This window comes from Phaethon lepturus, unplaced genomic scaffold, assembly GCF_000687285.1.
Source record: "Phaethon lepturus isolate BGI_N335 unplaced genomic scaffold, ASM68728v1 scaffold3932, whole genome shotgun sequence".
Classification (NCBI taxonomy): Eukaryota; Metazoa; Chordata; class Aves; order Phaethontiformes; family Phaethontidae; genus Phaethon; species Phaethon lepturus.
Window position 1 is genome coordinate 31,380 of NW_010523943.1, and position 14,327 is coordinate 45,706.

At 38.7% G+C, this 14,327-nt stretch overlaps 1 protein-coding gene across 3 annotated transcripts in view; it reads right to left on the reverse strand.

Annotated features, from left to right (window-relative positions):
- MAEA (macrophage erythroblast attacher) overlaps nucleotides 1–14,327 on the reverse strand; it is a 36,656-nt gene that overhangs the window by 20,438 nt on the left and 1,891 nt on the right. For 2 of the 3 annotated variants that reach the window (XM_010282264.1, XM_010282265.1), the window contains exon 2: nucleotides 12,240–12,443. The exons of the other annotated variant lie outside the window; for it this stretch is intronic. In XM_010282264.1, coding sequence (XP_010280566.1) covers nucleotides 12,240–12,443 — 204 coding nt within the window. The remainder of the gene's footprint in view (nucleotides 1–12,239; nucleotides 12,444–14,327) is intronic. 3 annotated transcript variants of the gene reach the window in all.

A 14,327-nucleotide genomic window follows, 5' to 3' on the forward strand; every position in this document is an offset into this window, starting at 1 on the left:
TTGAGGCTGAATTTGCAGGGGATCTCACTCTTTGTAAGAGGTTTCTCGCCTTAGCAGTGTCTTGTTTTCAGGAGACTCCAGCACCTGCCCTTACTGGAGGTAAAGGTTGCAGCAAACACTTACTAGTTATTTAGATACCAAAGAGTCAATGCTGGAAAGATCTGCAGCAGGTTTTCTCCACAGAAGGGGCAATTCAGAATAAAGCTTATATCAGCTATACAATAAACCTGCAGCAAGCCAGGCTCCATGAGTTGTGGAAGGCATGGAGTAACTGCTTTGTAATGGAAAATAATCACTACTTTAAACACTAGTTTCAGGCATCAAAACTAAGAGGAAAATTAAAATGGGCCCAGAATGCCAGGAATTCACAGGGTTGTACTACAGAAAGGAAGAAAAAGCGATTCCCCAAAATACAGTGACATTTACATGAAGAATAATACCCGTGAAATAATGAGAAGGTGCATACAAAGGTAGTAATTTGTTTCTAACTAGTGGCTGTTTTAGCTTCACATGAATTTGAAATGAAACACATCTACATGTATTACAAAGTTGTGAACTGAGAGAGAATCTGGCAACCATGTATTGAAGTGTGGACTAACTTTAATTTAAGCCTAAACAAACTCTGTAACTTTAAGGTCCTGCACAAGTTAAGACAATTCAGTAGTGAACTGAAAAAGAGTAGAAGTAGTTCCACATATTTACAGAAACTAAGTAAATAAAAAAAAAAAAGCAGAGTCTTGCTAAAAAAAAAGAATGCCTAGGAAACTTGTTTGCCTTTCTTCTTTGATAGGAGTTGTGCAACTACTGATAATATGCTCAAGTATTTGCACAGAATTCTTTTATTTCAACATACCTCAAGCAAACTTTATTCACTTCGCTACAAACTAACCACATCTCAGTAGTCAAAGTAACATAAAGTTCAACAACAGTAACTCCACCCAAGAGTTTTTAGTCACATACTAGAAGTGACCTCTTCAAACGTGGTGTTTAAGAGTACCCCTGGGATGCCTTTAGAAAGCTTTGACTTTCTATTTATGCATCAGCACATATGCAGAAGTCTTCATACAACTTTTTTTTTTTTTTTAGGTGAAACATCTTTACATTGTAACTACACTTCAAGCAAATTAAAATTTTTTGCTTAAATTACAATCATTCGTTAGTTTCATAGTCATAACTGAAAGACAGAAATATGTACATTAGTATGAGGGGAAGACTTTGTTTCTCAGCAGGTAAAAATTTGAACTTCACTACAAACTGCTTTTAAGAGTCAGTAATGATTTTGTCTCTTTAATATACCAGACAGTGTTTTGATTAGTCCATTCCCAAATTTAAAACCCAAACTATTCAATATACACAGATCTAGATGTGTGGCTCTAAGTTCACCAAGAAAACTGCTCATACATTTCGGCACAAGATACAACGACGTAGCAGCTTTGCTCCTGATCTTGCATTTAAAAAATGGTTTAAAAAGAACAAAAGCATAATTTCTTTAGTAGCAACAAAGCTTTTGCTCACAATTTCTGTAGTGTTCATGTGAGGTTTTTAATTTGTGTAACATATTTTAAGATTTGGAGCAGCCAGGTCAATAGTCATTCCTCTCCATCTGTCTCCACTCTGCACATGAGTTGAAGTACTTTCATGACATCTCCAGCCACAAGTCTGGAAAGCTATCAGAAGGAATGCATGATAAAATCCCTTATAAGTCACATGAACATTTACGCATTAAAATAAAATCCAGAATATTTCACATGTGAAATGTGGTTTTGAGCCTTGTTAAGAAGATTCAAACAGAAACAAGTACTACAACAAGCAATAATTGGTATTTTCAAATCCCCCATGAGCTATCCTCAAAACAAGATGATTCATCCAAAAAGAATGACAAGATTAAAAAAAGATACGATTCAGGTGGAAAGAAGTAGCATTTTATAGAGAGGAAACCTTCCTTGGCAGAAAGCCCCAACAGTCATAAAATAGGCTGTTGTAAAAATAGGGGATTCATAATATCATGGGATGCTGTTTACGTATTTTTTAAACAGGCAAAGTGTTTCTTTTTAATTGCTTACTGGCATCAATATGAAATTGAAAATAGGCCAGTATGCCTCAAGGTATCAGTGGCTCTTGCCAAGAGTAGGTACCAATGACAATTGTAATAAGATTGACTATCTATACATATTACATGCATACGAGCACTACCTGCATATTAAAAAAGGCTTTGCTGATGCACTTCAGCATTCAATAGTACGTTAAGTGTTTATTTAAACTACTTGTATATGAAATACAATAAACACTTAGACCACTCTAAAACACCACCTTTAAAAAAAGCTATATTAAGTTTTCAATGACTACTCACATACTGAACTACATACCCTCAATTTGCAACCCAACCTTCAATATAATTTAGGACACAACTATAGAACTGAAACTGAAGGGCAATAATGAACAGTTATAAACAAAAAGGTCAAACTAGCCTTCTATATTATAATATATTAGTTTGTTAAAGTTTCCTCTGTGATGAATACACAGCAAGCCCAGGGATCATCTAGATGCCATGCTTATCCTTACACAACTTGGGAAGAAGTCAGACGCAAGGTAGACAAACAGGACCATCTGGGGAGGAAGAAAGAGGTTAGCACATTTCTGCAGTGGACAAACAGTGAAAAACCCATCAGTCTGCAGGAGCAGGACGACTAGAACACACTACAGTAACACTGCCTACTTGGAAACATGTACGAGAGAAAGAGCAAGGTGCAGGTGAAAAGTGGGACAGGGCAATAGGTTTTGATGTCAGTAAGACAGAGAGACCTTTCCCCCTGCCATCAATTCTTCTGCCCCTGTACAAGGGGAGGAGTAAAAAGTTGCTGGTTACAAGATCCTTCAGAGTGAATGCAGCAGATGTACGAACTATACAGAGATCGAAGGGAAACACAGATTATTAATAAAATAATGGCATAGGTCCTGACAATACAGCAACATCGCAGTTACTGAAGGTCAGTTAAAATAACGTTAAGAGGCCTCTCCTTACTCTCTGCTCATACAATGATGTTGTCTGAAGTTCATTGTCTGAAGCTACTATTAAGTGTTATAATGCTACACACATTAACAGGATTACAGAGAAAATAAACAGAGTAATTGATGGAATGTCCTACTCAAAAGCCAGCTGCAGAGCTAGTTGTTAGAGAAGAGCAAAGACAGCCAAACCACAGATTCATCAACAGAAGAGCCAGAAAAGTTTTTGTCTACAAAGTAAACAGAGTATCGCATGCTGTACAGTCGAGTTTTCGCATAAGAGGATCTTCCATGACCTCTGTATAGCACAGACCTTTTAATTTTACCTGGTTATTTTTGAAAAACCCCAGTAACTTACATTGACTTGAAGATTATTGTCTTTAACATTAGTAGATGCTGGTACTTCTTTTGGTAGTTGGTTCTAGTGACTGAATCATGTTCTAATCTGGTGTCTGATTTCAAACTTTTAAGTTTTCTGACTTCTGATTCTGTGTACTGTTTCCTCCTAGATTATGAAGTTCCTTGGCATATGATTTTTGCTCTCATACCTAGCAAAAGCACTCACCCCCTCACATTTTCCAGTTATCTCCCTCCAATTTTTCTAACACCTTTCCTAAGATGTGGTCACCAAAACTATACACATTCTGGTACTGACTGCTGCAGAACCAAATAAAGAGAAATGTTTCATCTGCCTACTTTTGCTCAGACACATAAGCCACTTCGGTAGAGCCTCACAGTTGTAGCTAGCACTTAGGTTGGTTATTAGCAAGCTGTTTTCCCAATACATGCTCTACTCCTGCCTCAGCAATTTTTGTAACTCAGCAAATGGTTGCACCTCATCCAGCAGTACATTATATCATGCTAAACACCATAATAAATGTCTACGCTAGAGTAATGCGACAAAGCCTCTAGAGCTTAAGATGTATCATTGGGCAGGGAAAAGAAAGTCTCTGGTCTTCACTCTACCTTGGCCATTTTTTCTTCTAGCCTCTTCTAGTAGAGAAAAGACAACTAATCCTTTGCCACTTGACCATGAGCCCTGCAGCTTTTGTCCAAGCAGGATCAGTCTGTATTAGCAGCTGCACATATTCACAAAAAAGTGAACTTCTGTCATCTAGCACAGTAATAAGACGAAGTGTTAAATGTAAAGTAACATTTACACTTTGAAGGAATGTCTGGCAGGAAGAACATACAGTAAGAAAAATCTCAGAGGCATAACTGAAACCAAACCTCTTCAATATCTAGGCAATCTACAGGTGACACCACCATTCTCCCTTTAGATAAAGTTTCAATTCAAGAATCTTTCTGGAATGACTAGCCTTCCAGATTAAGTATTTTGTAATAAATTAGCTCTGTTGTTATACACTGCAGGTAACCCATTTTGTCTAAAAGGACTGGAAAAAAGAGACATTCAACATCACAGCACACTTCATGTTGCTGGCTTTTGAAGCACGAAATGATTTGTAATGAGAAAGTTTTGTTATTCTGCATCGATCTTTACTATTTCATGTTTACATAATTATAATTCCTAAAGATGCTTGAGACAAACTGCAGATGTAAGGCTGTTCAGGAATTACAGCACTTTGAAGTTCAGATGAACACACCCAGACATTCATTATACCAATCTAGTCAAAGTTGCCATGCGTACACTACGAACAACCAAAACATCTTTAAAGGAGTTTCCAAGTTGCTCATCTACAGCCTAGTACTGTAAGGTAACTCAAAACGGCACAAGTTAACATCCTGGCACCTTTAAATAAGTCATGCCAGTTTAGGAGCTCTGTCACATGTAGCTTTCTCAAACATCTCTACTGTGGGAACAGCAAGTCATAGGAAATGGACACAAATAGCTCCAGACAAAAGACACCTTTTGCCATTCAGCTGGCATTTAGAAAATCAGCTTGTCTACGCTCTGCATGACAGTGAAGCAAATACATTCAATCATCATGCTGAATATTATTTACCCATTTAAAATTGAAGTATTATGAATATAAACTTGTTTTGATGAATTAATTGAATACATAGTTGTGTGTTTGCCTACAAGCCATTCTTAGACTACAAGTCTTAACAAGGAAGATTTCTAAGGGTATGCTGGTATGATTGTTAAGAGAAGTACTTACTCAGCTTTTAACTTTAAGATTATATGGCTTCCTTCACGCAAGTTTTTCTAAACGTTACTGAAGCAATCATGTATTACTGACATCCATCCTGCTCAAGTATTAAAAGTTTACTGATCCAATGCTCCTGAACTGTATTGTGTAGCTTATTTGTTATGACTATTTCAGATTTAAGTCTAGATTTATGTTTCACTCTCAGATTTTATGTTTCCTAGATTTCTAAGTTTCCCTCTAAACGTAAGCTTTCACTCCCGCTATATACACTACTATTAGTATGCTATGGTGATAGTCCTCTTCATTCACAGAGCAGAATGCAGCTCTGGCAACTTTAAAAGACTCAGTGGAGCACAGATCACTCTGCAGAAACACAGAAGTGATCTTATCTGCTCATTCCTCCTGATGTGTGCCTTCAGCTGTAGACATTCACCAACTACAGAATGTCTTTATCCTGCACATCCCTCAGAACAAGAATACCAGCTACATAGGTGTAAGAAACTTGTCCAGTGGGATAGGCAGACAATCAGCTTCTTAAATATGGAACTTTCCTTAAAAATCCAAGCAGCTCTGAGTTCAATATCTGCTCTCCTCCGTCAACAACCAGGAGGTGAGCTTCAGAGAGACCTAAGCAAACCTAAGCCTATTACATTTTGAACAGAATAGTACTCTTGGTGAGCATTTTTCATTCACTTTTTGAGTTAAGACTTAATGCTGTTCCTGTTTGTGATGCTTAAATCATCAGGAAAGGACCTTCAAGATCATCAAGTCCAACCATTAATCCAGCGCCACCATGTCCCCTAAACCATGTCCTGAAGCGCCCCATCCACACGTTTCTTGAACACTTCCAGAGATGGCGACTCCGCCACCTCTCTGGGCAGCCTGTTCCAATGCCTGACCATCTCTCAGTGAAGAAATTTTTCCTAATATCGAATCTAAACCTCCCCTGGCGCAACTTGAGGCCATTTCCTCTTGTCCTATCGCTGGTTACTTGGGAGAAGAGACCAACACCCACCTCACCACAACCCCCTTTCAGGTAGTTGTAGAGAGCGATAAGGTCTCCCCTCAGCCTCCTCTTCTCCAGACTAAACAACCCCAGTTCCCTCAGCCACTCCTCAGAAGACTTGTGCTCCAGCCCCCTCACCAGCTTCGTTGCCCTTCTCTGGACACGCTCCAGCACCTCAACATCCTTCTTGTAGTGAGGTCATTTTCCATCTCTCTTTTTTTGAGAGAGTCATCAAGTAGGAACAGTTATTCAGGGAAACGATTACTTCAAAAATGGTAGCTTCAGTAAGATTTTGCCCCGTAACAGACAAATCATTCATCAGTCTTCCACTGAGGTCTCAGCTGAAGGATTCATTTCACACTGTTGAGGAATACTTTTATAAAGCAAGGAAAGAATCTTTGGCTTTGGGGTTGAAAAAAGCAACAGTGACGTAGAACAGTATGAAGAAGAGATGAGGTACTTGGTTAAAAGCCATGCAGCTTGATTTGGAAGAATTCAAATTTGTCTTATTCCAAAGGACATCAAAGAAGATTTCATGACTTTCCATAACAAAATTAAGACTGTGAAACACACCTGAACTTGTTGCAGGTGTCTTTCCAAATACTCAGTTCAGCTAATCTGTTCAAAATGGTTTCCAAGTTATGAAAACTGAAGCTGTGTTTATGCAGAAGAGAGGAAGAACTGGACCAAATTGGAGAGAGAGGAGACAGAGGATAATCAGATTTTTTCAGTGACTACTATTCCTTTCAGTTATACTAATCAAAATTTATTTTTTAAAAATATATTTACTATAGCATTTTGAAAGATAATGGAATATTTTCAGAATGGCTCTGCAATATCTGCCCTGTTTTGATATTCTCCAGGAATTAACAGTTAACACAGATTGAAAAGTTCTGCTCAAGAAGGAAACCATTGACAAAAACTGAATATCTGAACTCCTACTTCAAGAACACTTATCTTTTTAGGAATGCTGTCAATTTTTTTAATACTGAAGTGTTAAGAAGCCCTTCTAATACAGGACAAGGTTTAGAAGAGTCATGTGTCTAAACAAAACTTTTGAAATCAATGGAATACTCACATTTTTCCCCTCACAATTCTCAAAAGTGAGGAGCACACTGTGGTATTAATGCAAATAGCTAGCTAAGTATCTTTGAAGGATGATGCACCTACTTAATTACTGACCTAAAAACACTAATTTGCATAATCCATGATGCAAGGTGAAATTAACCAGTTTTAAGCTATTTAAGAGAGTTATTTCAACTCAAGCATTCCTATACCTGCAACCTTGCAGTGCCACTGCTCACCCTGCCCAGGGGTGCAGTAGTTCTTCTGTCCCTCAGTGATTTATAGATTTCTAAATCATTTGCTCCCTGTCCTAACATGCAGAAAGCTGGTTTAAATTTATGCTAACCTTCACAGAAAAAAACATTACCACTTGTACAACTTTTGTACAGTATGGACATTAAGGCAAGGACACATTCTTTTACTAAAATAAACTAAGAAAAGACAGAAAGAGAATAGCATGTAAGAGACTGGCAGCTTCAGAATCTGGGTTTGTTTTCAATCACGTAGGCAAAAATCACTACGGCTATTACATATTTAAGCAAAGAACACAAGGACACTTTACATGTTTTTTTGTTTGTTTTTTTTTTTTTTTCTTCCCAGCCAAAGAAGGGACTAGAAAAAGCATGAAATTAAAAAACCACCACCCCTAAGAACAGCAAACAAAGCACTACATACTTAACCTAATTACAAAACTTATCTACAAACAGCAACCAACTTCCTATTGGAACACCACATTTCCAAAACTAGATTTGCCTATCAACTAATGGCATAGAAACAAGATAGTATTTAATGTAGCAGAACATGGAATAGCAAAGTTCAAGTTAACAGACAACCCTGCCAGATAGCTGAATATATGAATCTGCAGATGAAAATATGCATTTTTATATTGGTGTTGCACTCCAAGGTCGTAATAGAGTCAAAATAAGATCATTATTAAGTGTAACGAGCCAATACTGATGAGCTTAATTTGTATGCAAAACATACAAAAACATTTGTAACAAAAACTTAACATCTAGTTTGGATCTGCAACCCAAACTGTTTTTCACAACATCAGAGAGCCAAAAGACATCAGGAAAAAAGCCCACAATAGAATCCCCTCCACCCCATATTTACTTTGGCACAAACATGGCCATTCTGTCCTTGACTGTCAGCTCTTATTTTAATATTACTCACATTTTGATTTACTTTCCCAAGCAGCATTACTTTTCTTTAAAGCCATATCACACACATTACACATTTGTGGTTTAGTTCTTATGTTGCCATATAACATTATGCTTTATATTATACCACATACCAGAAGTTATTGCTAACTTGAGTTAGTAGTTTGTAACCCCAAGATTTAAACTTCCCTATAATTTTTCACATCCAGCATTTCTTTTCATAGCTGTTTGCTTCCTAGTTTATAACCACGGCTTTTAAGTGCTTATCTTCCATGACAAGAATTCAAGAATATCATTCCTATGAAGGTAGTTAATTTAGAAAGCAGGATAGAATTTGTCACAGCCCATCAGTAATGTAAGTATTGGACACTATAGGACATAGTCAATCTTTGAGCAAACTGTATGTTGTGTATTACTGGAAAACATATGAATGATTTAATGGTTTGCTTGTGGTCACTGAAGCAGAATGCTTTCTAAACTGTTTCTACCCGTGAAGTACCTTAGCAGCTCTGCAGGTCTCTTAGCATTCAGAAGCCACGTAAGGAACTTAAAACAAGCAGGCTGAGACATGCTCCCAAGACTGGTCTAACAGCTACTGAAAGATGCTTAACCTCAGATCCACAAGCTACAGCTGAAATGGAAGGAGAAGTTTCCTGCGGCCTTTTCAAATAGTGGCAGAGGGCACTTTTAGCCATTTGGCCTGCAATCCTAGAAACAGAATCACAGAATGGTTGAGATTGGGACCTCTGGAGGTCCCTTGCTCAAAGCAGGGTCATCTACAACAGGCTACTCGGGACCTTTCCCAGTCCAATCTGGGTTTGAGTATCTCCAAGTACAGGGACACTCCACACCCCAGTGTGTCTGCTGGGGAACCCAAAACTAGATACAGCACTTCACGTGGGTCTAACCAATGTTGAGCAGAGGGGCTGGATCACCACCCTTTCCCTGCCCTGGGGTGATGCTCATCCCAAAGCAACCAAGAGTGCTCTTGAATCTTCTTTGCCACAAGAGTGCATTGCTGGGACACGCTCAACTTGTCCACCTGCCAGAGGTGAGGCTGGTAGACAAACTAAGTAAAACCCCCACCTTTTTTCAGGTTCCTGCTTAGGGTATAGTGCCTACCCAGTAGTAACAATATTGTCTTGATAAAGAAATAAATCATCAGGTAAGTGATATGACCATGTTCACTATACAGCAATGTGCTTCTGAACCCTGCAGCGGTGGAGACATTTATCAAAATTACAGTTGAGACTACAGTAAAAAGAAAGATTACTTTGGATGAGAGAAGAATACCATGACATTTTGTCATCTCTGCAGCAAAGTTACATTACTAAGCATTAGAGAACATTTCAATGCTCTCATCCTCCAGCAAGAAAGGAACAAAAAGAAACACAGGAGTTGTCATATTAAACCAGCAAAACCACAAATTCTGTATAATGATCAAGTCTCAGTAAGTTACCGTTGTAAATGCTGTTTACAATGAGTACCACCATACAGTAATAAAGACTGAGTACAATGTCAGAGCCTATCTTCATTTAGCCAAAATGAAAACTTTAGTGTTGAGTAACATACCTAATTTTAGCAAACTAGAAGAAATATGGCCTCAGTGAATTCAACATGTGCAACTAAGTTCTGTGTTAGTGAAGTTACTTTGATGTTATGCAAATAAAAATACTTAGGCTTGAAGGCAGAAGTTAAATAAGCTTACTTAAAACTTTTTTTCTGAAGACAAAAGTTTCCATTCAGCAAACAGAATGAAAAGCTTTAAGGCTTCACAAGTGCAATGCTTTGTATCACATGGTCTTGCAGTGTATCATGACAGACTTCCACGCTCATGTCTAAACCAAAGCTGAGCATTACTTAATCAGGCATAATAGAACTTGCTATAAATGTGAAAATATTTCCATAGTGCTTCTTCAGCAGACCTAGTAGGTACAGTAACATGATGATTCAGCAGGAAGAGGGAAACATCCACCAGAAGTGGAAGAGCTGCTGACCATTCAGCTGCAATTATCCCAGAATAATTGTCTTGGTTTTTGACTCACATGCATGGGTTATCTTTAGTGAGGCGTAGCACCCTCTTCAGTGAATTTCTTCAGGACTATTTCCTATTAATAGTTTGTAAACTGCTTCCCCTCTCCTTTCCATTCAACCTCTACTTGCTGTTTTCTTTTTGGTATTTACTGAAATCGTTGCTTGTTGAAGAGAATCAGACTGGTAAGGCACCAAGGAGTAAGAAAGACATGTGGCAGATACGCTCCTTGTAGAAGGCAAAGAACATGTATGTATGCTGTAATTTGAAACCAGTAACAAAAATCTCTTCCCCTCAACTAGCTCAAAGAGATGTGCTAACTACGTCACCTAAGAAGGCAAAGTACATAAGTCACATTCATAGAATCACAGAATCACTAAGGTTGGAAAGGCCCTTCAAGACCATCAAGTCCAACCATTAATCCAGCGCCACCATGTCCCCTAGCCCATGTCCTGAAGCGCCACATCCACACGTTTTTTGAACACTTCCAGAGATGGCGACTCCACCCCCTCCCTGGGCAGCCTGTTCCAATGCCTGACCACCCTCTCAGTGAAGAAATTTTTCCTAATATCCAATCTAAACCTCCCCTGGCGCAACTTGAGGCCATTTCCTCTTGTCCTATCGCTGGTTACTTGGGAGAAGAGGCCAACCCCCACCTCACCACAACCCCCTTTCAGGTAGTTGTAGAGAGCGATAAGGTCTCCCCTCAGCCTCCTCTTCTCCAGACTAAACAACCCCACTTCCCTCAGCCACTCCTCAGAAGACTTGTGCTCCAGACCCCTCACCAGCTTCATTGCCCTTCTCTGGACACGCTCCAGGACCTCAGCATCCTTCTTGTAGTGAGGGGCCCAACACTGAACACAGGATTCAAGCTGCAGCCCAGCCTCAACAGTGCCGAGTACAGGGGCACTTTCACTTCCCTACTCCTGCTGGCCACGCTATTTCTGCTACATTATACAACTAAAGCCTCAGCATCTTTATAGGAAAGAGATTTTAACAAGAAGAGTTGCACACCTTCTGGAATCAGGAATATCAAAAGAACTTAAAATTCAAGAATTACTGAGGATCAAACAGCAAATGCTACCTAAAGTAACTTCTCTAAATAAACAGGAAATTCTTAAAGAATCAGTTTTAATGTCTTTGTGGCTGTCAGAGGACCACAGTGTGGATTCATTGGTCTGCATAAAGAAGCTATACCAAGGTGCACAACACTTCATCAGCAATTATGAGATGGAAGCAAAACCAACCAGATAACCAGTGAAAAGGAAAGTGACAACTACAGACTGGTAAACAGTGAAGTACGCGAAACAGCAAACAGTTTCTATGGACAATGCAAGATATACTGCCTACTAAAACCCCCAAATTGTAACAAGATTTATTTTCCAAAGTATAAGCCAGCTCTCCTCTTGATGCATTAAAAACTAGGATGATACAATAAAACAGTTATAGCATATGCCATTCTGCTCAGTCTGGTCACCTACATGTATCATCTAAGTGTGCCTAGACAGATGGGAAGCTCAATCAACTGCTTAATCAGCACCCTAAAGGCCTCTAACAAAAAATTCAGTATGACATTTGAGAATTATTCTAAGTTCTAATAGGGCAAAGTGTTTATCCAAACACATTTAATTTGTGACTTGAAGTTATGCCTTCAGTTTTGACTTATTTAATACATTAAAATATAACTTACGTTAAGTAAGGGGAACAAACTCAGGCCTAAAGATTAACAGATAAACATCAGTAATAAGGGCACACTAATACATAAAAATAGCTGCTACAGGGCTAGAGCAGCTATTCCTATTTGCCAACTTCCTCTTTACTACCATTTTGTGAGTAAGTTAGTGCACATTGCTACCAACCTCAATACCACTTTGTCTTGCTAGTTTTACAGCTGTATTGTAGTAGCCACAGCGTAAAAGATGTTCCACCATCATACGATCCATACGTTTCTTCTTCCACATGTTTGCAGCAGCTGGCTGGTCACTACTATGTTCTTTCAGATGTTCAATCCTACGTTTGCAGAGTTTTGCACTTTCATCTTCAGCCTGGATTGATTCAACTGCCTAAAAAGTAAAAATTAACAGGAACAAGTAAGAGCTATACATTTTTCAGTTTGTTTTAAAGCAAAATACAGTAAGATTTTTTTGTAAGCATTCTTTACATATTATACAGTTACTCCCAATAGCGTTTCTTTCATTTCGAAAGAGATTTCCTATGGCAGTACATCAGTTTCAGCATGGCTGGTCCAGTTCTGAGATTCTTGCATATAGATACGTTTTGACATCTGACATTATATTAATTTTTCTGCGTAGTGTGTAGTTAGTCTGAAAACAGCAACCTAGCAACTACAGCAGCAACTGCTGTAATAGTCTGTGAAGAACCTTGTAAAGGTTTGCAGTCATCTGGTACAAACAGTTGAAAATCATTAATTTCCACCTCTAAACTATGCATGGCTCCTTCCTCAAGCAGCTGTCCTACTGAATTAGTTCTACTGAGGAGCGATGCAGAGAAAACTCACATTACTTCTAATACACTGGAGCCATTTTAATCAGTCATGCAATAACGAAAATTATATAAACATTTGGCCTCTTGACACCTCTAATTTAAGGATCTTACACTAGTTTTTCAAAAGTTATCAGCTTTGTTAAACTGGTATTACTTTACTTACCTTTGCTACTCTGGAAACATGTGTCTACTGTTAAGACCCTTACTTAGGAAAATAAATTTGTCCAGAGAAAACAGAATGACTTTTATTTTAAACCAACATACTGGCATGCCCAGCACAAAACACACCCCCCAAAGTATCTCCACAACATTTTTTTAATTAAAAACACACACTCAGGTCACACTTTCTTTCCTTCAACCTCAAAGTTATGTAGTTGATTAGTTCTGCTGCAAATTTTATCAGGCAATTTTATTACAGACATATCATAATTCAAAGCTCGCTGACTCAGTGTACAGCACGTGACTATCGTGGGTCATGCCAGGCTACAGAACACAAGAAAGCTTGCAGTACTTCTATATGCTTGCTAAGGTAAAAGCAAATCAGAAAATGAGGGAGGCTTAGTACCTTTCCATCTGCCATGTATCAATAGTGATGCAGTTTCAGGTTGGGTTGCCTTACTTGTGGTGACTTAAACTCGCTGGCTTGCATTTGAATAACTGCACAGCTTGCCAACCAAGCACAGACCAAATAACCTGGCTGGCTTTTGGCACAGCCCACTTTGCGCTCCATGCTGGCACAGCTACCTTCCCAGTACTCAAGCTATTCAGACTACAGTATCATCCTCAAATAACAGCTCCAGCTCTGGAAGCACAGGTTGGTTCTAATTCTTTTACCACGCATGCTCATTTACAGATGACTTCTGGAAAGATCAATATTTGAAAAGGAAAGTGAAATAAATGAAAACTTGTAAACGAAAAGCCTATCAAGCATTTGCCCCAATTAAGCCTGTGATCTGGCCCTTGATACCAAATTCAAGTACCTAAAACCCTAGTCACTATACAAGACAGTCTTTTACTAAAATTCATGTAAACATATATAGCCTGAGTTATTTTTAGTACCGAAGTCTGAGTTACTTCTATTACCGAATTTAGCTTTATTTTGTAACATATGGTTTGGAGATCGGTATTTTAAGTTATAAACCGAGTCTTATTCAGCAAGCAAACACTAAGTGAAGCCAAAACTCGCTTTCACTTGTTAGATTTCTGCAGTATTATCAGATGTGAAGGCAACCTCCAGAACTATTCTGAATACAACTAGGAGAACTCAAGGCAGCCATACACAAAGGTTGAGGTCCTTCTCATTCCAAAGGGCTCTCCTTATATGGTTTTGTATCTGGACTTCTACAGCTCTTGCTCTTTTTTTGATCCTTCTAGCGCATTCACAAAGGGTACAGACCCTTTTCAAAACCCTCCGAAGCAAGCCTATCCAGACTGGCCCTACT